The 22,521-nt window shown below is 44.8% G+C and overlaps 1 protein-coding gene across 2 annotated transcripts in view; it reads left to right on the top strand.

Annotated features, from left to right (window-relative positions):
• CCDC85C (coiled-coil domain containing 85C) overlaps window positions 1-22,521 on the top strand; it is a 103,925-nt gene that overhangs the window by 45,656 nt on the left and 35,748 nt on the right. For both annotated transcript variants that reach the window (XM_010711902.2, XM_019615870.1), the window contains exon 2: window positions 16,742-16,818. In XM_010711902.2, coding sequence (XP_010710204.1) covers window positions 16,742-16,818 — 77 coding nt within the window. The remainder of the gene's footprint in view (window positions 1-16,741; window positions 16,819-22,521) is intronic.

Here is a 22,521-nt window from a genome sequence, read left to right as displayed (position 1 = left end):
TTTTTTCCTTTGGTAAGCAGATTTTATGCAGTTGCAATCCTACTCTTCTCTCCCATCACATTTCAGGACAATGCCTCCTTCCTTCTGAAAGAAGCTATTAGCTTGCATGCTCTGAACCAAAATGTTAGCTCAGCTGTAACAGATGGATGGATACGGGTATCATGTGGCAAGTTAATGAATAATATCTATCACCTAATTTCCCGAAAGTTGGCATGTAATGAGGCTGGTGCCATGATTATTACCTCTGTAAATCATGACTTTAAGATGATGACAATCCCGCCTGCCCCAAGGATATGGGACAGCCAGACAATGATGTACATTTAATTGCTGTGTGAGAGAGGCAATGTGTTAGGGAGCATGCCATTGCCTCTAAATTATCTTCTGCAGCACAGACGTTGGAGGAGATTAGTTAGTTAGTGCAGATTGGAGGGGGAGGGAGGGACCTGCTGTGCCCCTTGGTGTTGTGTGTATGTGTTTGTTTCTTCACTTGTTGTGATCCGTTCAAGTCCCAAGTCTGCAGCTCTGATACCTCCTCAGGATGGCAGAAGCATTGAATGGGTCTGGGAAGGGGTTCATCTAGAAAAAAGCATCTTCAAGTATTGTCCATCTAAACATCTCCATGCTTAGAGATGTTTCCTTTGAGGGTTTTTTTGATGAGTGTTTGGGGATGGATGCTTCCTGGGGCAGAAGACTGTGGTCTGCCAAATGGAAGACCTAAGCCTGGGGGGGTTAAAGCTGTCAAATCACTGCCCAAACTTACTTCCAACACAGGAAATTGCTGTCCCTACTTTGTTCTTGCCACAAACCACGGCTGGCCATGAAGCTGAGTCTTCAGCAATTAACTTGTGTATGTTCACTTCCTACCAAGGAGGGGGTGGGGCATCCATGTTGGCAGTCCCTTCAAGACTGTCCCATTGTGGATATATATGAGGGTGACGGAGCACTGGAACGGGCTGCCCAGGGAGGTTGTGGAGTCTCCTTCTCTGGAGATATTCAAGTCTCGCCTGGACGCCTACCTGTGCGACCTGGTGTAGGGAACCTGCTTTGGCAGGGGGGTTGGTCTCGATGATCTCTAGAGGTCCCTTCCAACCCCTACAATTCTGTGATTCTGTAATATTGACTGAACCCCCTGAGGTGTCTTTTATTAAGTGCTACACTGCAACAGCTGACAAGAATCTGACTGGGCTCTGAACAAGTCAAATATTGCAACTGACCTGTGGAAAGTGGTATGGTCTGTCTTTGCTGCTGGTTAACCCTGATGTTTTTTACTTCGTGCTCTCCTTGCTTGAGAGCTTCGACACGTTTGTTTATTCTTTTCTTTTCATTCTGCCATGGTCCCTCTGAGGCACTGGCCTGCGAAATCACAGGCTGGCTGGGTGGGGGAGCAATGCCATTGCTCCAGTCCTCCTCTACCCTAAATGCTTCTAAAGCTGTGTGGTGAGCAGAAGTAAAATGGCCTTCAGGCTGTGGCCAAAGACCCTCTGCCCTGGAGTTCTGACCGGCGGTGCCGGGTTGCCAGAGGAATGGGCTAACAGGCAGCCCAGCGGTGGGACAGTCTGTGCTTGTCAGGGATGCAGGAACGTAGTGATGTGGGCTGGAGTTGCTTCCTTGCTTCCTCCTATGTCCAGCACTTGCACAGAGACAAGCTCATTTGTCATGGATTGCCTCCATATTTGTCTCTCTTCCAGCTGAATTGCTTGACTCCCAGAGTGGTGAGCACTTGCCCTCCTCTGGCCCTGGATTGCAGGACTACCAGTGAAAACATCTAGGAGTATTTCACTGTTTTTGTGTAATAAGGCTCCTCTTCTCCAAAGTAAGCAAACACAAACCTGTCAATGATTTGCAGTGTTGTAAGACATTCTCTAACCTGCCGAGGGGGTGGTAACTGCTGAACCAGTGATGGTGCAGCTCATGGGTTTTCCCAAGCAACATCAGTTTCTTCAGCGCAGTTCTGTGCAGTGAATTGGCTGCTGTCAGTCTGAGCTCTGTTTAGCCTTTTTGTCACTAAAGACATTGTAATGCTTATGGAATTAGTGATTGCGTAAGCTGGCTGTCTCTGAGCGTGCTTTGCTGTGGTGTAATGCTCACTTAGGGTTAGGTAGAGCAGGCGGCTGAGCAGGGGACATGACCAAAGTACAGATCTGTAGTCGAGAGACTTGAATTTAATGCACCCTGCAGGAAAATACAGATTTTGGAGTTTTCACATATTCTCTCTAGCTCAGTAGATTAGAGTAGGACCGTGGGAAAGCTGCCAGGGCTGGGAATTAAATCCAGTCTTTGTAAATCCTTTCATCTGACTGGCGGATTCAAACAATTGAGTATTACCCCGTATATTATTGTTAGTTGATTAAATTCCTGTTGGTCAACACAAATAGCGCTGTGCAGGCAGTGTGCTTGTGAGATGGAAATTGGCATTGCAAAGCACGTTGTGCAGCAAGGCAGGGGTGACTCTTCCTTTATAACAGTGTTTAGGGTACATCTAGGGGAGAAAGGGTGGGAGAGAGGACACATCCAGCTGTCCAAACAGCTTCCATGGCTTTCCTTACGCATCTGTGAAGGCTGAGCCCACTGTGAGCCAGTGTCAGGATCGGGCCTTTGCCTTTCTGGTGGCGGGGGGTGAGCAGCCTCTGTGGGAGTCTGATAACTGAGCGTGAATATGGGAAGAGTGGGGAAAAGTGGGGGTGGATTGAGCACAAACTGTTAGGATTAATGGGATGAAATTAGGTGAAGGAGAAAGTCATTGGGAAATGTTTCCTCAAGGTGAAAGCTATTAGCTGAAGGAATAGTTTCTCTGGGAAGGTATTGGTGGCTTGCTTACTCAGATCATGTTTAAATGAGAACAGGAGAAAAATCTGCTTCGGGGAGACCTGAAAGGCCCTCCATGGACACGGGTAATTTCTGAGACTGGTCTTTTGGCATAGCAGGGGCTTTTATTGTGCACTGGATTTGGAGAAACTGAGGCTGACATCTCTACCAGGAAGGAAGATATTTGTGTCTTGGTCTCTTCCTGTATCCCTTCCCTTTGTCCCTGTTCTGCCGTGTTATGGGTACACAGAATGCTGGGCTCTTTCATTGACTCACGGATGTGACACTGCAGAGCAAGCAGGGGTCCGTGCTCGCAACTTATTTCTGTGAACTTGTGCTTTAAAGCCAAAATACCAAATGTGCATTCAAAGCTGAATATGCAGAAGTGGCTCCTGCAGTTATTTGTGCAGTTTGAGCAACTGGGCTGGGAGCTAACCATGGAGGCAGCTTTTGGCAACCCAGAGCTGTGCATGTTAACAACCTTTAGGGAGCGGTCAGCTTAGTCCAAAGGGCTTCAGCAAGAGGTAATAAACCTGTTAATGAATAACAGTGGAGGCTGACTGTGTTACATGGTTTAATTGTTGAATGTGTCCTCGGGGAAATGTATTCTTAGGTTTGCGCAGTCCTTTTGCAAAGCCATAGCGTGTACTTGTTTAGCTTGTGGAATCAGAAAGTCTCTTCTGATTTGCCTGATTATTGTGGGATTGATCTTATTATCCCTGGTGGACTTATGCCTAGGCTGCCATCAGCTGCCCTGAGCAAGGTGACTGTGCAGTTCTCCCAGGAACATGAGTTTCTCCAATAGCCAGGGACCCGTTGGATGAGATGCTCCCCGCTCATGTTCCCCTGACAGTGGAATGGCTCAGCATCCTCCCAGAAGATCAGTGCTGGGAAGGGCTGGCCTTGTCGTGCATTCCAGAAAACCCCTGGGTTGGAGCGGTAGCCTGGATGATAGCAAAGCAAATTATCAGAGAGATATGAGGATCGACTTGCTCTTTCTAAATGATTATTCCTACTTTTATTGTGCTAACGTTGTACTATTAACTGATTTAAACAGTTATTTCCTATTGTCTCATTGCATCAGTGCAGCCCGGTGATACATTTTAATCTACTCCTATCTTATTTCTACTTCTTTAATAACATAGTGTCTAATGTATTATCTAGCCTTTCTTTCCAGGCATTAATTATACGTTAGCTGTATCCAGATTCTTAAACTATGCCACGTGTCATTCTATGCAGGTATCTGGAATCCCTGTTATGCTTAGTTTTAGGTTATAGCGTATTTTTGGCTGGCCTACTGCTGTTTCCAGCTGGCCCTGACAAACCATCCACCAACACTGCATAGCCAACACATTGCACTTGACAGCCCTTTTCCTGTTTAATTTCCTTTTGCAAGGTCCTCCAGCAGGGCTGCAGGTGCTGGCAGAAGAAGACTGCAGGTAGGGAGAGGAGTGTCAGTGCTTTCCAAAAAGAGGATTTTCCCCCACACCTGTGTAAGAACACAGGCAATGGTGTGTGATTTGATGGCAAGAAGGGGCTCCTTTGTGACCCAATTACTGTTGTTAAATTATATCTCAGGTGAAAGCTGGCGGGAGATCAGATTTATGCCTTCTTTATGCTCGACGCTGAAGTACTGCGCAGTAGAGAAACTGTAAATACTTCATAGTTTTTATGTGTGGCTGTTTTTCCTGGCTGTGCTCAGTCCTCAGTGGTGTACAGAAGACATGCACCTTCCTCCCATGGTCATGCTGCTACTGGAATGTGTTTATCAAAACTGAGTTAAATCACTAGGTATTTGGAGCGTGTAATGTTTAACTACAGTCGGCAGAACAACGGTGCGAGTCTCTCTGTTTTTCTGAGTCTGACTGGAAAGGAGGAACCGCGCAATGGGAAGAGGGAAGAGTTATCTCAGCAAGTACCCAAAGCCACCACTTGCATTCTGATCTTCTGAGCCACAATGCGAAACCTGTGTTCATAAGTCTTCATAACTGCTGGCAGAGCACTGAGTCCCCTTGGTGCTCTGGCCTGTAGTAGAGATTAGCTTCCTTGCTGGGATCCCCAAGAAGCACTTTGTCACTGGGAGATCTGCACATCAAGCCAGCTAGTAGCAAAGTGTGCCCATATCCCAAACCTAGCTATGGTGCCTTGCCTACCTGGTGTGAGCCACTGGCATAACAACAGTAGTTGCAGTAGTTACTTCTGACAAATAGGAAGTGATGCAGGGTTTCTTTCTACAGTGCAGCCAAGCTCCATATTGTTGGCCATAGAAATTTTTGTCTTTGACACCAATACACACAATCCCCAACTCTAGAAGAGCTTAGTGTGCAGGGATTTATACGTTCCCCAGTGATTGCCTTAAGCCATAGGCTTGTGGCTATTTTAGGCTTTCTCTGAGGTTGTAATAGAAAGTTCATTCTGAGCTGAAAATTGCATGAGGTTGGATACATTTCCATTAAAAATGCTCTCTTGATAAATCAGCATTTCACCATGGAAAAATGTTATGTTAAAAAAAAAATAAATAAAAATTCCCAAACAAGTCTTTTGGCATGGCTGAAGCAGGTGGTGCTGTGAAACCAGGTGTGTGCTGGGCAATTGAGCAGAAGTTTCCTCCTGTCCACCCCAAGTGTGACCTGGGGCATTGCAGAGATTTTTGGCACTGCTAATCCTGGGGAAAGCCTTGCGATGGGTCTTCCTTAACCTCTGAGCCGGAGCTCAGCTGGCCTCTGAACTAGCGACTGTGATCCCAGTTTCTGTTGCTCATGTTTGCTTGTTTTTTTTAATTAGCTCTTGCAGTGTTTCACACTGCCTGGCTTTTTTTCAGCTGTCACTCTCACCCTCGTCTCCAGTGGCAGATCCCTGAGCCCAGCCTGCGGCTGGCATTGCTGCCAACTTGCAGGGGGGGGATGCCGAATTCCTGGGCACATGGAGGTTGTGATGCTGAGCCCCTGGCTGGAAGGGCTTTGATCTCGCTCCAGCCTTTTCCCACCGAGGCATCATTTTTGAATGAGTTTCTGCTTTCAGCCTTGTCCTATGCAGCAGACAAAGGAGGTTGGGGAAGAAGGGGGAGGGAAGGCTGTTTACCCTCATCAGGAATAGTCAAGCAGCCTGAGTCAATAGAGCCTAGTTTTCATTAACCTAATCATTAGTTTTTCTCTCTGCCAATTAAACTTTTCCTCTCGGTACTACAGAGGGCATCATTTGCATCTATGAGATTTTTTTTAAATGGGGGGCTTCTTGAGCTTCACGGGGGTATCTGAGGACTGAAAATTAAAGTTTAATTTCTCTCTGCTTGGCAGAAGAGGAGTTTTGAGCTTTAATTATCACCCAGCTTGGATTCCTGACAGTTGAGGACCGTGTTGGAGAGGCTGGTTTCCATTGTGTGGTGCGGATAATTATGCAGTCCTCTCTCAGGCTGGCTGAGTTTATTGTCCAGAAGAATCTTCCCAAGCAAAGGGGGGAGCAAATTTACAATCAGAAATGCGTTTTCAGAGCCTGCAAAAGTTTCAGCTTGATGTTAACAAAGAAAGACCTTTGCAAGTATTTATATACATTTACAACGAAAACATCAATTTGCCTTATAATCAGTCTTTTTTCCCCGCAGGTTGCTTAGGAAGTAGTTTGTAAACTCAGGAGAGCCCTTCTGCAGCTGGACTGCTTTGTGCTATTGCTTTCTAAGCAGAATTCCTTCAAAGGCATTTGGAATTTCTGCATAAAGCCTACCAGCCCATCTGTATGTACAGTGTTGAATATAAATTTACAGCCGTCTGAAACTGGGTAGGGCTTCTTACCTGAGAAGTAATGCTAATGTGTCCAGGAGAAAATACTTCTGGATTCAAATAAATCTAAAATTTCAAAGCAAAGCTACTTCACAACTGTTCCGTTTCACAAGGCTTTGGATTAATCTGATGTCTTCTGTACAGGCTTTTGAATTATTTGTGATTAGAGATTTGTCGTAAAATTGAAGAAACTCAGCAAAGGGCTCATCAAATATGCTGAAGTTTTAAGCAGCAACAGCAGTCCCCCAAGGTGGGAGAAATCTGTGTGCATTTGTGTGAGTTCAGATCTGGAGAGAAACATTTTTGTGTACGTGGACATCACTGTCTTCATAGTCTTCTCTAGGCCCTTCCCTTCTCACAGTGTTTACAAATCTTGACCGTGGTTTGGCTGTTTTGCTGCTGAGGCTGTTTCCAAACCAACATGGGATCTTAGCATTCCTCAGCTCGCCTGCATTCATTGAGTCCCTCTCTTTGGGACAGAGGCCATATGTTGTTGCTATAATCATACTGAGCCTGGTGCGTGTTGGCCTTCTGCGATTTAGGATTACTGATTTCTGTGGAAAGGCTGGAAATGATAACTCCTAAAGATGACAACTCTTTTCTGGCAGAACTAACTCTGAAATCTCAGAATCACAGAATAGCCAGGGTTGGAAGGGACCTCAAGGATCATGAATCTCCAACCCCCCTGCCACATGCAGCAAACACAAAGCAGCCAACTGTTTCCAATAGAATCTTTTTATTGCCTGTATCTTATTAGTATCCTAGGGTTCAAAGCCAGAACTTGTTCTCTGTGTGCCGTTACCTGCTGCTCTTTCACCTTTCTTTGTCAGCCACTGTGCAGTTAGGTGAGAATTTCTGCAGGAGATGGAAAATGAAAATGCTTGGTTTCAGATCATTGGGTCTCATGTGCCAGTTGAAGACTTACTGATTTCATTTTTGCCTTTAAATAATTGTGGTATTTGCTTTCTGGAATTTAAGTGAAGTAACCATAGATTTTCTCACATGTAGTGCATTCAGGATACTCATGGAGAACAGAAATGAAGCACTGTTGGGTCACCAAACCCATCCCTTTGCTTCAGGGCAGACCCAGCTGTACCTACACTGCTCCCAGCAGATGTTTGTGTAACTTCTTTATGAAAGCCGTCATCAGTGGCAGTTTCAACCACCCAGGGCCATCTCTTCCAGCCCTCCTGTATCCCTGTTATTAGAGAGCTTGCTCTCCCTGGGTGAACACAGAGAGCAATTTGTTTGCTTCTTCTTTTGATGATCATTTACATACTTGAATCCGTTACTATGTCTTTGTTCAGTCACTTTTTCTCCAGGCTAACCAGTCTGAGTTCCTTTGAGCTCTCCTGCTAGATTATGCTTTCCACTCTCTGATCCTCCTTATTTTTCTCTGAATTCCTTCCAGCTAGTCCACATGACTCCTGAAGCATGATGCCTAAAAGTGGACACAGATCTGTATTCAAGATCCTTAGCAGCACTGATGATGGAGGATTATTTTCTCAGTTCCTATATAGGGTTCTTGCTTCTGCGTCACAGTGCGATCCCACATATTGCTTTTACTGGAGAATGACATGGACTCTTGTCCATGTTACAAATTGCAAGAGTCCCCGACATCCTTTTCCACAGAACTGCTATGCATGAGGAATTGAGGGATGCTGCCACAAAACTGTAGGTCCAGTGGAGGCTTTGGGCATAGTACATTGATTGTATGGTGGGTCAGCTTTAGTTGCTGTTGTACGGACAGGGATAGGGTCTACTATGAGAGTAGCCCAGGTGAGATGGGAGAGATTGTGTTTTGGATGTGGGAGGGAGGAATTAAGCAACTGGCCTGACATAGGTGGAGATCAGAACAGTGTGTACCCTTTCTGTCAGGAATTCTTCCCTTTCATCATCTTGTTGATTGCTGGAGGCTGCAGCATCTGTTGAGGTGCACCTGAAAGGAGTGGACTCCTCTTCCCAAAGCAGTCACATCATCCCAAATGTTTTGAGTCCTTACTAGCCAGTAGTTTTGAGTCGTAAAAGCCACTAATCGGCTTTGGGGCTTTTTTTAACTGGGTCACGTGACTGAGTTACCAAGATTAAAGCAGCACGAGGAAGGAAAAGAGGCTTAAACAACTCAGGGTGCCTGGCAGGTCATTTTAACCTTTTCATAATCATTAAAGCTGCAGAATCCCATTAGCTGTGAGGAACTTGCAGCCCAAATGAGCATTGTTGACACAACTTTGTTTACCTCTTTCTTGCCCCAAGGAAGAGTCCAGCCCAAGTAGCTCATAGGATCTGGTCATGTCAATGGAAAGGTTCATCCATTCCCTTCTGTACATCAGCGATGTCTGTTGCACCAATGAGAAGCATGGATCTGTCCAGTGTGGGGGATTTAGCTCTCAGTATCTAAAATTAGTCCCTTATGGAAGATCCTGCATGGGCCATGCTGTGATAGATCAGCTCTTGTCCATCTGTAGCAATAGCAGAGAGGTATGGGATAAGAAAGATTATGATGATCTCCTAATTCACTGCTTTGGCACTGGTCAGTAGGCTGTGACTTTACTCTACTGGATTTGGTGGCAGCAGTTCTTGCACTGTTTCAGTATTGCCCTGACCATGGGAAGTGAACGTTTTTGATTGAATCTGTATTGACTAAGGAATGGGACAATCAAAGACCCTCTGGTCTGCTTGTGCTGCTTATGTTGTCTTCTCTTCAGTTTTTCACTTGCAGGTTTTCATGAGCAACAGCATCACCTACAGTAGTCAGTCAGATCTTGCCCTGTTCTTACAGCTTCTGCATCTTTTGTTGTCTCCCTTCCTGTCTACCCAGTAAGCTTCCTAGTAAGCACTGACATAGTAGTGCTGGAAGACACTCTGGAAGGGAGAATCACTCTGATCCACCTAAAATTTGTTCTCTTGAAATTGTTCTGTTGATATTTGTGCAGTCCGTTGAGCCCATCCACATGTTTGGACAGCAAACAGTGTCTTAAAGAGGCCAAGCAAAACTTGAAATCTGCCCGTTATCACAGAGCTGTGGGGGGTGCTGCCTGTATTGCAGCACCTGGAACTGATCCAGGGAGCACCTGCTGCCTCTGACAGTGCAGGCTTTTCTATGCACAGGGCAAGCGTGTTGCAGCTCGTGTAAATCAGCTTCCCTCTGTTACACGTACACCAGTCAGAGCTGTCTGGCTGTGCATGTATTGGACACAACTATTTCTAGCACTGTTTGCATCTAATGATAGTCCATCCACTTTTGCTTGAAAGCTCAGTCTGAGACTGAACCTCAAATAAATCTGATGCTGATTGTTCTCAGAGTTTTGTCCTCAATTAGGCATTAAAACACAACTTGCAAAGCAAACACAAATCTTTTGCTTGGTTGTTTGCCTTCAGGATCTCTGGAGGATGGAAAGAAAGGTTTCCCTGGGAAGTCTGAACAAACAATAGTGGTTGATCATTGTGGCTGAGCTGGGCTGTGCAGGCAGTGGGAATAGGTAGAAGATTTTGCTGAGAAATTTGGGAATCACTGCCACCATTTTTTCCTATGGAAAGACAACAAAATGCTCTACCATTCTCCTGTGTAGAAATGTAATTTACACAGCAAGATAAAATAAGACTCTTTGCTGCTTTATTTCCCCCTTCCTACTAAGCAGCTTGTACAGGTTGCGTGGGTTAGTAGTGGGGTGCAAGAGCTCTCCAGTGGTTCCTGTGTTGCTTTGAGATGATAGAAGGATGGTCCCTGTGAAGATTGTAACGTAAAGGTCGCCCAGACAAAAAAGGAGATATGGGTAGGCACTTTCTAAAGAGACAAGACAGCTCTCTCCTGGCTGCTCTGCCGTGCCAGGCACACACTCTTCCTTTCCTATCAGCTGCGTCCTAATGAAATCCTGATAAGATATCAGGAGTTCTTGAGCTGCTGTTGACAGTGGCAGTGGGCAGATGTGCTGTGCTGGAAGGTGATGTCATGGCTGAGAGTTGCAGCAGTGAACAGTGACATCCGAAGTCAGAGAGACCTTATCAGGCTTCCACAGACTGGCTGGAGGCTGCTAAGCTCCCAGACAGGCCTAATGAACTGGAACTGAATTGGGAGCGTGGAGTCTTGGAAAACTTCAGAGCTCATAGCTAGAGTCTTGCTTGAAAACATTAATTAAATAGCTCCAGTGGTGTATGTCCCATCATCCTGCCTGAGCAGTGCTTAGCACAGCCTTGTTGTCAGCACACAGCCACTTGTGTGGGGTGGTTAAAAAAAAAAGTGTGTTAATCTGAGATTTCTGTGTTATTTGGGATTGATCGTGTACTCCTTTATTGTCTTGAATAGTGTTTTAATACCTACTCAGCACTTTGAGATATCACCTGTACTTGAACTATACAAGGTCAGATCTTACCAGTCTTACTCAGACAGGTGTCACTATGGGTTGCATCAGATGTTCGTTTTCAACCTACATGATTCTGTGGTTGTATCAGTGGGTTTTGATAGTAAGAGTGGAAAGATGGGAGCTGCCTAGGAAAAATCAGGGGCTGTGATTTTGTCCACCTCTGAATGTTTTCTGTAGTGACAAGGTATAAAAAGATGTGAGTTTCATCTGCTTCCCAGCTGGTCTGAGAAAGCCCTATTGCCTTAATAAATCACCTTTTTCACAAGACATAGCCGCTGGCCTATTTTTCAGCCTGGTTGTCTGTGTCAAGAAGCAAAACCAACAGAGCAGTAAGAATCTGAAATATTGTGCTGAAGAGTAGAGGTGTGATAACAAAACCACTGACAAACAGTGAAATGTTTTATTGAGCACAGGTGAAGGTCTTTCTCTGAGATGATCTTTAGTGGAAGGGGAGGAAGCAGGAACACCCAACATCCCATCACATGAGGGAGAATGAGGCAGGTCATGGCAAAGTGTAAGACTGGCAGGGCATCTCTCCTTCCTATGTCTTTCTTGGCTTTGGGAGTATCCCCCCTTAAGGTCGCTGCTTTTGGTGAGGGATGGAAGGGTCTTGTTGGCAGGACGGTGACAAAGCAAATAGACCTGTGCTTTGGTTTTGTAAATCCTACTTGTTAATGTATCTCCTGGGGAAGAGTCACAGCAGGAGGCCATTTCACATTGCCCCAGCAGCGTGCAGGTACTGTGAGTGAGGCAGTTGAGGGGCTGTGGAGCATCCTTGTTCCAAGGAGAGTGATGTTAACCTTTTCTTGCATCTCTGTTATGAACTGTGCTGAGTAAAGTCATTGTATTTCTTATATCTGTTCAAGTGCCAAAGTAAGGAAAGCTTTGGCATAAGAGCTTAAATAAATGTGTCTCAATCCCAACCACGTTGCTACAATGCCAGCCTCTGCTCTGCGTGCTCATGGTTTTGAGAAATAACGTAAGTGGAAATAAAAACATTTGTTACTGTCAAAATAAATGCATAATTCATCTTACTTTACCCCTCAGACAGTTTCCTCTGAAATCTCAAATGAGGATCAGAAAGGCTCCAGTGTTTCTGACTGTTTTTTAAAATGACGCTGCTCTGTGCTCTGCAGGCTGAGAGATTGTTTTGATTGTTGAAACAGTTTCTAATTTCTGTTTTAAAAAAGCTTCAGGAGCCAGGCAGTTCCTGCTCCATCAAAGGGCATTTAGTTAAAACAAGGTAAAGTGATTTGTCTTGTCTCAATTTAGCTGTAATGAGTATTAAGTGGTTTGTCTACGTGGAGAAAAGTTATTCAGTTAGATTACATCACAGTTGATTCCAGATGGAGTGTATTTTTTAAGATGGTAAATCTTGAGGGCGATGGATAATAACAGTAATGCTCCTTCATGGGCTGGAATGCAGCGCTCTTACCTCTCACGGAGATAATGTGAGGAGATATGTCCAATTAGTTCTTCAAGGGCTCTGTAAAGAAACAGGACTTCAGGTTTTACAGCTCTATGAACAGTTCAGCTTGAAGCATTTACATTGTGTAAGGGAGCGATGGCTAATTATGGCACTCTTGGTGAGAGTTCTTTCAGTGTTGCTTGCTGGCTGCCTGCAGAGATGCTGTGCTGGGGCCAGCCCCGACCTCCTTCTGCTACCTACAGGTGCTCCAGGAGTGGTGGCCAGTCTGATGTGTACAAGGGTTGTGGGTGGGAGACACAAAGTTTTGAGGGGAAATTCTATCTGGTGTCATCTGGTCAACTGAGGCAAACATTGCTCATATAGCTGCAGCCCATGGCCTTGAGGAGTGTGAGAAGAGGAGCATTTTGGTTCTGGTGTCATCCCATTGCAGCTGACCAGGCACACTCCTGAGTTCTTCTCACGTGTCTTTGACTTCTGTCCTTGATACTGTATTTCGCTGTGCCATGCATTGACAGAGCTGTGTCCTACCCTGCCTTATGGGATAGGATACGGTAGGACTCTGGCGATGCACCAGCTGGTGTGGGTGGGCTCAAAGTGGGTGCCTTATTGTTCTGTGAGATGATGGGCCAGTTGGGTGTGCCAGGGGTCTGGCTCATGCTGCCAGGGAGAAAGCTCTTGGGCTGAAGGTGCAGCATTCCTCAAGGCTGACAGCAGGCTTTGACAAGGTGCTGAGACCATTCATTTTCCTAATCATCCCTAATAATGGGAATGAGGGAGTCCAAGCTGCCAACATTCCAGCTCTGCTGCCTCTCTTGGGTGGGTCAGCGGGGCCATCCTCACCCCACGGCTGTGAGGGAGGCAGGCAAGGGGGGAAGCTCACTGATAAGAGGAAGGTCAGAGGCAGAAAAATGCTGGGAATGTGTTTCTTGATCTAACGTGGGAGAGTCTCGGCCTGGAGTGTTACTGCCTGCTGTCATGGGATTCTTTAAATCTGAGATCAAGATGCAAGTGGCTCGTCTGGTGTCCACCTCAGCACAAGGAGGCCCAGAAGATGGAGACTATCCATCTCCGAGCGTATGGTGAGGATGGTGGTGGTTCTGAGCACTGTTTCTTAGCCTTTGCCTGAAATGGAGCATCTTCTGCTGACAAAGGAGCTAAGTTGATTTTTTTTCTACTTAAATTTTATGTTGCTGTGATGTGCTTTCTAACTGACATCAGACATGGTTTGGGGTTGAACAGTGTTGTGTGAAGAATTCTAGCAAGTCTCAGAGCAGGCTTTTAATGCTAGCAGTGACTGTGGTGTGCATTCCTTCCTGGAGATACAGAAGTTGCCTCCCCAGCATGTCCAAGGAATAGCTTTTTCTTTGCAAAGGATTTGAAAAAAGTGAGAAAATTTTCTCACTGTTTCTTTTTCTTAGGCAGCTACAGCCAATCTCTTGGTCACTCCTTGTAGTTCTCAAGACCTAAACATAGCAGCTTCTGTGTCACTATTCAATCATTTAACATTAACTCTGTATAAATGTTAGCAATACTAAAAGGAAGAGCATTGCTAGTGAAGCTCAGGGTGTGAGCCTTTACTTTGAGCCATATACATATACCCCTGTGCTGGAGGGTAGGGATGCCAAAAATGACCTCCTTCAGCTTCTCTGCCTTTTGAGGGCACAGGATGGGGAGGAGGGCTCAGAAGTAGTTCCTATAAGCTGTTGTTATTGCTGCTGTTTACACACAGCGTGGCATAGAGTTCCATATGTGGCATAATCAAATCATGAAGCAATGATAAGAAATTACCAGGGGAGTGGTGGGGGCACTGCTGCTTGTGAAGCAGACTTGAACTGCAAGCAGGAGAAAGGCTCAGTACAGACTGATTGTTCTGTGTCTGCGTGTGACCTGCAACACGTACAGATCTGTAGTACTGTCTAGCATTTTTGCACTTGTTTATGCAAGTGTTGCTGGTACGTAGAAGGTATACAACGTGGACTGTGCTCAGTCCATGTCTCTGAAATCCCGGAAGATGTGTATTCAGTCCTTTGACACCGCTTTGAATCTTTTCTTGGAGCTGGATGCCCTGATACTCTGAGATGAATATCAGGAGCTGATGTATTGGGATCACTGGATTCACTGCATAAGGGTGCTCACCTCTGCTGCTTGTGGTTCTTGGTGAAGCTGGAGCATAGCTCAGGAGGACAGCTTATCTGGCCAGATCTGCAGATGGAGGCTTTGTATCAAGCACACAGATGGAAGAGGTGGGGTCTCAGCACATCTTTTGATGGAGCTTGAGGCTGTTCTGGGTACTGCTTAGCCAAATGTGCATTACTGGGCTGAGCAGTGCGTACAGAAGAGGTGAAACTGTGCTCCATGAAGGATCCTTAAGGATTTTAAATTCCCCATCACCCTAATGGAGGAGAGAGTCATTACTAATTCAGCAAGTTCTTGAAGCTAGTGCTGAAATCTTGCTGACTAAAGCAGAGATCTACAGCATTTTATTCTGCATTTCTGTATGCACAACTAAATTCATGGCACTGTTTGCATGAGACCTCAGCTGGGAAGATGCTGTGGATCAATCACACGACCTGCTTTGTTTGCCCTCTTTTCCTGGAATCTGTGGACCCCTCTCGTGGTTGAGCTTCTGTTGGTCAGACAGTTTGCCATCTCTGCAGCTGAAGGAGTGCTGTTGTGAACCTTTAGGCTATTTAAGCCATTCACTGAACTTACACAGCTCCCTATGGTGTTGTCTTATGCTTTTTTTATGAGGATTTATTTGGATTTCCTGATTTTGTACAAAGCATTATCAAAACAAAGCCATGAACATGTTTCCTCTGAGAATGCGCGTGCCTGAGTTGGGCACTTCACTCTGATGGGTCCCGCTGTTCCTTTATGTGTGGTTTGGCTCTTGTCTATGGTAGAGCTTCTCCAAGCGTATTCCAATTTTTCTCTTGACTGGTCAAAGCACTCTCGGTGCTTAGTGGTAGATTGCATGCTAGCTCTTCTGCAAAACTGCCCAAAGAGTGGCCAAGAAAGTGCATTCAGGCTTGCACTGAGTGCCTTTGGCAGGTGCTGGCACAGAGAAAGATAAGCCTCTTGGCACAGTGCAAGCCTAAACCTTACACATGTGCATGTGCACGTGTTTCTGTGTGCAGAGATGAAGGTGAGGGTGCCTGCTGACCATGGCAAACTGGTCCAGGATGGAGCCAGCAGCAGCCCTGTGCTGTGTAACACTCTGTTCCTCTCTGATTCATGCTCAGCGTGAGGTCCTTTGGCTGAATAGTGGCTTTTGCAGTCATTCTGTAATAATTGAAATGAGGGAAAGCATAATTCCATTTCACAGAGCCCTTTTACAGAGATTGTTCAGGTTTCTTTTTCATATGCTAAAGCTGCAAAACTCCCTCCTTCTTGTTCTCCTGCTGTAACAATTCTCAGCCTCCGCTCCCAAAATTACGAGTGGAGGTGAAGCATTACAGACAGGTGGATGGAGGGAGTTGGTGCAAACTGTTAAGCTCTAAAGAAAATGGCTAAAAGGTTTCTCCTAGGTTCCTTTAATTTCTTCCCTGTAAAATTTGCAGATGTATTGGTTCAAAGCAGATTTCAAAACAAAAAGCAGATGTTTTGGTTAGCAATAAGCCCCTTGCAAATATGTTTGGAAGTTATCTTCTGTGCCAGGTCACCCTCTCTGATGTTGCTGTCTTACTGTCAAGGTAAACTTGCCATTCAATTCCTTCAGGATGAAAATTGCTGTACTATGTGGAGTTGTGCTGTAACTTTCTTTCCTGTTTCTATCATATAGTTCCACTAGAAAAAAAGGTCTCATGGGTAGGTATTTCTGCTGTATGCTTTGAGATGTGTATGCTTCAGCTTGGAGCTTGACTGTATGTCTCGTGCCCTGTTACTGTGCTGAGAACTCTGGCACAGATTTTATTTCTGTGGATTTTCTCAGTTGGTTTTGAAAGAAAAAAAAGCATGTGTTTTAGGGGGTGGTTTATCTGAACCTGAGTTGAGGCATCTTGTTCTGTCGTTGAGTATTTTGGTGCATTTTAGATGAATGAGAACATCTTTCAAAGCTCAGAAGTTATTTGAGGAAAAATTATGAGACTCCATATGAGACTCCATCTTTCAGCCTCACTGTCCTTCCTTTTTCCCCCTCCCCCGGATTGGTGGCACTGATGGATTCACAGAAGGAACTGCTGTTACCGAATCTCAGCTCTTGAGTGGGGAAAAAAAAAACCCTTTGATGGAGTCCCCTCCTTACCCATCATGCTTGTAGTCAGTAGATCTTTCCCAAACTTGTGTTCCACAGGGGAAGAAATGCCTTGCCGTGTGACAGCACTTACCTCTAACACAAGAAATTGAAATACATCTTTTCTTTTTTCCTAAAGATTCATCTTCCAACTACATCAGACAACTTGAAACAAAAGTGAAACTGCTGGAGGATGATAACAAGCTTCTCTCTCAGGTAGGTTATTTATTTCCTAATAGGTATTAATGTGGCCTCAAGCTCTGTTCTCTGGTTTCTGTGTAATTGCCTGCCCACCTGAATTCAGTAGGGATTTCTTACAAGGTGAAGAGCATAATGCTGTGAACTCCCTGATAATGGAACTCGGTCTTCTGTTGCTATGCACCTTCTGCAGTAATGCTACCTCAAAATTGGCTATAAAGAAAAGAATAGTAAATTCTCTGTTAGCATCCCTGTGTGTGTTGAGGAGGAGTACATCTGGATGTGCACAAAGGGTGGGCAGGGGGGCTCTGCTGGCACCAGCAGCAGCAGTACACGCTCTGTGCTTGCACGTGGACATCTCAGTGCGGTATGAGGCCCTGGCGTCGCCGCTGTCCTTGCTGTGGGATTTTGCCTTGCTTGCCCATTTACATTTGCTTTTATCTTGTTGAATGAGAAGGCTGTAGTAAAAGAACAGCCTTGGAGTAGTTTTGTGCAGTGCTGGCTCCCAGCTTTTATTTGTGATCTCGCTGAAAGCAGAGCAGACATCTTCAAAACTGGCACTTTTTGCTTGCATCCATCCTTCAAAGTCTACTCCACGTGCCGCTGGGCTTTTGATCATTCCTTGTGCTTACCTATCTATATATAGGAATGTCAAGCAGTAGGAAGAAAACAATCCTTCTGTTTGATATGTCCCCTGGATCCCCTACAACACAGCACTCTGTGTAAAGAGGGGGCAGCTCTGCTGAAATCAGTGAAGAGCAGTCTATTTAAACCATCAGATGATTCCCCATTTTTTTTCCTTTTCTCTGCATCTCTTCACTGTTGCACTGTTCTACTTCCCTGGGATGTTAAATGTTTTTTTTCCATAAACTTTGCTTCTTACTTCAAGCGCTAAGTTTCAGAATAATTTTGCTCCAAAACTTTTTTGTCAGTTTTTTTTCTTTTTATTTTTTTTCTCTGCATTTCACCGAGTCTGAAAAATAGACTGCTCTGGTATCTTTATTTTGTTCTGTTTCCAAAATATTCCTGTTAAACAATAAAATTGAAAAGGAGGGAGGCTATGTGCTTACTGAAATGTCAATAAAATAATTCTGGTAAGTCATAATCTTATTGAAACCCACATTTTAACCAGATTGTGAGCTTTTAAAAAACTGCCCAAGTTTCAAGTTTCCTTGTTGATATTGCCACCTGTAATGCATGGAACACGGAGCACTGAAGGGTTAAAGCCCCCGAAGGACACTCAACAGCAGCTACTGAGTGGCTTCAAGTATTAATCAATTGCTAATTTAATTTTAACTCCCTCTGTCTTTCTCCCACTCCCTGTGCTGGCGGGTGGTAGCTGAAGCCCCGAGATGATTCCATTGGAGATATCGATAAGCAGATGGGCTGTGCGTGTGCAGCTGCCAGGGACACACATGGATTTGGGGACGGGCTCTGCTCAATGTGCCCTTGGCCTGACTTCATCCTGCCGTGGCCGAGCACGACATTCTGTTGGGTCTACCTTCTGAAGTAAAAAAAAAAAACAACAAACAGTAATTAACGGGAGGCTCTGCCCTTCTGCCTTTATGCTTCATTTTCAGATTCCACCAACTATGGACAAAAAGAGCAAGAAAAACAAGGAGAACTTGTCTCTGCACACACTCACATGCATATGTACGCATTGTTCCCAGTACTTTCCCAGAATAGAGTAATCCACTTAACCACACTTTCTTGCTTCATCTCATTGGAAGGTGTTTAGCTGTTACCATGTGGATCTTGGGCTAAGACTCAAAGGACTCAAAAAGGATCCTGGCAACAATTCTCTTGTTTCTGAAGTTGCCAGGTGATCCTGGCAGTTTGAACTCGGCAATGCCAAACCGGGTTGTCAACACCGAAGTCACATTTTAACTCAGCCTGGCTTCCTCCCTGGGAGTATTGACATTGCAATAATATTTGCAGTCTGATGTCAAGAAGTTCTATCACCACTGTGCTGAGGAGTGATGAAACCTGACGTCCTAAGTAACAAACAGTGCCTGTGCATTAAGGGATTAACAAATCAGTGGTGGTTATGGAAGTCTTCTGGCTACTTTCCAAGTACTAAACATAGAGCTAAAATAGTGCTACATCCAGAGAAACCTGAGAAGCCTGGTGCTGCAAATGATATTGTGAGCTTGATGGGAGGATTTATATTACAGTGACTCGTGAGACAGTGCACCTCTGCTAGCTGAGGCATCCTGAGTGAGATTTGTTGCTTTATCTTTCTTGGTGTCTGGCAGGCGAGGCCGTGCTGAGATGTGATGATTATCTTCATATGCAAGGGTTGTAAAATCATAGAATCTCCTGAATTGGGAGGGACCTGTGAAGATCCTTGAGTCCAGCTCCTGGCTTTACACAGGACCACCCAAAATCAGACCGTATGACTGAGAGTTGTCCAGCTGATTCTTGAATTTTTTGCAAGCTCGGTGGCACAAGCAAGAGCTTGTTGAGGGAACAGAGAGCTTCCCAACATGTGCTGGAATTGCTGCCCTGCCTGGTGCGTGTTACCAGCATCCAAGAGTGCTGTGATTCACTTCACTCTTTTTCTGGTGACTCATTGGAAGAGATTAATGGAGAAGGTTGTTCATTCTTTTGTGTGGTAAGGAAGTGCCATTTCTCATGAGCTGCACTTTGTGATAGAGTAAAGCAAATGAAGAAGTGAATGTTATTTATGATAGCCATATATGGATTTTTTTTTTCAGTGTTTTTTTTTTTTGCTTTCTAGGGAAAAAGATGTGTATTTCCAGTTGGGAAATGAACTTCTCAAATTGCTTACCCATCAGTAATCACTGCTCTTCCCATCCTCCTTTCTCTGTGGAGAAGTGACTCTAGTTTGATACTGTCTTGGACTTAGATTTACACTCAGTTGTTTCGGTGACGTGGCTGTGTTATCTAGAAAATGACACTTGTGAATGGCACCACTGTGCTGGCAAAACTCCTGGCAGCAGTTCTGACAACACGCAGATCTTGTCGCCTGGTTTATATTGGTTGGAGAGAGGTTGTACCAAATGCCACTATTGAAAAGGTAGATGTCTGTGGTATAAGCCCAGTAGCAAGGACCTCACAGTGTCCTGGAGCTGATGGAGCCAACCTTTCTTAGAAGTGGAGGTGGTTTCTGTCCTGCAAACACAGAACCAGGTAAGGGGAGTGGCTCACGCTGTGCATCCAAGGATCCTTTGTGCCAGCCTCACCGTGGCTAGCACTTTAATGTGGCAAGGTGTGGTAGCAATCCCTGGCTAGTTTCCAGCTTCCTTTTATAGGAGAAGAACAATCCAAATATGTTTCCTGTGTATAGGTTTAAGTGACAACTTTATTTTCTCAAGTTTTAGTTGAGGTGTAAAGAACAAGGATGTAAGCTCTCAGGAACGTTGGGTGTTGGCTGTGGAGAACTTCGCAGGCATCCCTTTTATTGTTTGAAATTCTCCAGGGAAGAAGCATGCTGCATTCTGCTGTGTGCAGGGATTTAATCTGTTCCACAGTGTGTGTGAGAAGTCCTGTTTTTCCTCTATGTCTTTGAGGAAAATGTACTGGAAGCCGAACTTTCCGCTGCAGCCTTTGGTTAGGCATGATGAGGGGACCCTTCATATTACTGAAATACAAGCCGTGTAATGAGAGATCGTATTTACTTTTTGTTGCTGAGCAGAAAGTGTCCGAGTTGAAAATAAACCCCTTAAGCCACCTCACAATGCCCCTTAAACTAAAAATGAATTGGTAATTACATGCTTTTCCCTCAAGATTGGAGAAACCTGTATTTAACAGCTTTGGGAGCTCCAAAGGTCAGTTCTGGGCAGTTTTGTGACTAATGCATATGTTTTAGAGATAATAACAGTGATGAACTTTTGGCCATCATTCGCATTATTTTACATTTTCACATCATTCTGTACAATGGTAAGAATTAAGCACTTACAGCTAAAATTGCAAAATGTGTAGGCTTCATGGGCTCGTCCACTCTTCTCACTTCTTGCAATGAAGTCCTGTGCATTGTGGGCTTGGTGTGTCTCTGCTGATCCCAGTCCAGATTTTCCCTTCGGGGTGGGTAGGCTGGAAGCATTTTCCTATTCAGAGATGCCCAAGGCATGTTGCACACCTTGGCTTCAGAAAGCCCAGGTTGAGGGAGGAGATACTCAGAGCAGCAGTGAGTGGCCAGATGTTCAACAATGAGATCCTGATGTTTCTTTGAGGAAGAATGCCAGGAGCACTTGTGCTGAGCAGAAATAGGAAAAATTCTTCTCCGGGGAGGGGACAACCCTGGGGAGTTATCAGGAACATCTGAGTATTTAATTAAATCACCACATAGACTTCAGTATTACCAGCACCTCAGCGTCTGCCTGCCTGCTGATGGGGATTGAGAGTATCCCTGGGAGACCCCTTTGTATGCCAAAACAAAATCCTGGAAATTGTGCTTAGCCTTCTTTTTAAGAAGCTGTATGCTTAGCCTGAGTTCTGTGCACTTGGCACAGGCATACACCCAGCAAGCAATTTCTGGCATATTGTTCTGAAAATGAGGAGGAGAAAATGGACCCCAGGATTTCAGGGAGCTTAGGGGTCAACAGTACCACACAGGATAAGGATGTAAATGCAGTTCCATGGAGTTTAGTTTCTTCCCGAAGAACGGAGAATGGAGGAGAGGAAGGAATTGCACACAGTGTGCTGGCTGACTGCAGGAGAATCAGGCTGCAATTTCTTCTCTTGTTTTATGATCACTCTGTTGTGTGCCAAGCCTGCTGTTAACAGTTCTTGCTTGTGCACTTTTCTCAGGGCTGGGATCAGGTCCTCACACTGGGGCCTCTCCTTGAACCGCAGCTTCACAGGTTTGTTGTGAGGCTGTTACGTGTGCTTGGAGTGCTGTGTGTGCTCGCCACAATGGAGCAAAATTACAAACCTGTCTTATTTCCCCAATGCCTACCTGGTGTTTGTGTGCGAGAGGGATGAGGATAATTGCTTTAATTTGAAGTATCACAAGGGAAATAGGTTTTTTTGTAATGGAGAGTAAGTCAGACATGAAAGCTTTCCAATGCATTTAGTCTCCGTTTGAATTCAGAATGCTGAAGATGACATGCCCTGAGTTACTGTATTCCTGTTCTTGTGCACTGTGTAAATGTTTAGCTGCATATTGATTTTAATTAATCAAAAAGAGGATGTACGTTTGGGTCCTCATCCAAATATTCATTTCCAGCAAATGAGGACTTTCTACAGAATTTCACTCTTTTTGGGGTATAGCTCATACAGAACCACATTGTTATGAGTGTCTGTTGCACTCACCAAAATTTGGACATTTTGTATTGCTGTGGAATAGTGTGAGTATGAGGAAACTTACACAGAGATCTTCCATGCCCCATTTGTTTCTGTTCTGGGTGAGCAAGAACATTGGGTTTAATGAGGCTCAGTTCAACCTCCAGCTGTGAAATGCAGGATTAGTCATATCCTGTGCTTAACCAGTTTTATAACAGTTTCCCCAGGTTCCACTTTTTTCTGCTTATAAGGACAGGATCGGGAAAAAAAGATGTTAATTACAGCTAGATTGGGCTACGAAGTAACATTATTTTGTGTCTTTATAACATGCAGAGATGTTCAAAGTACGCAGCTTCTCAGTGATCAGTCAGCCTGATAAAGACTTGAAAAATGATTTCAAAGAGAAACTAAGCATTAGTTGCAGAGGCTTAAAAAACAGACTTCTGGAATAAGTTCAGTGCTGAATTCTAGACA

The sequence above is a fragment of the Meleagris gallopavo genome, chromosome 5 (genome assembly GCF_000146605.3).
Source record: "Meleagris gallopavo isolate NT-WF06-2002-E0010 breed Aviagen turkey brand Nicholas breeding stock chromosome 5, Turkey_5.1, whole genome shotgun sequence".
NCBI classification, from domain to species: Eukaryota; Metazoa; Chordata; class Aves; order Galliformes; family Phasianidae; genus Meleagris; species Meleagris gallopavo.
Note: the sequence above shows the minus strand (reverse complement) of the source record. Positions and strands in the feature narration are given on the sequence as shown.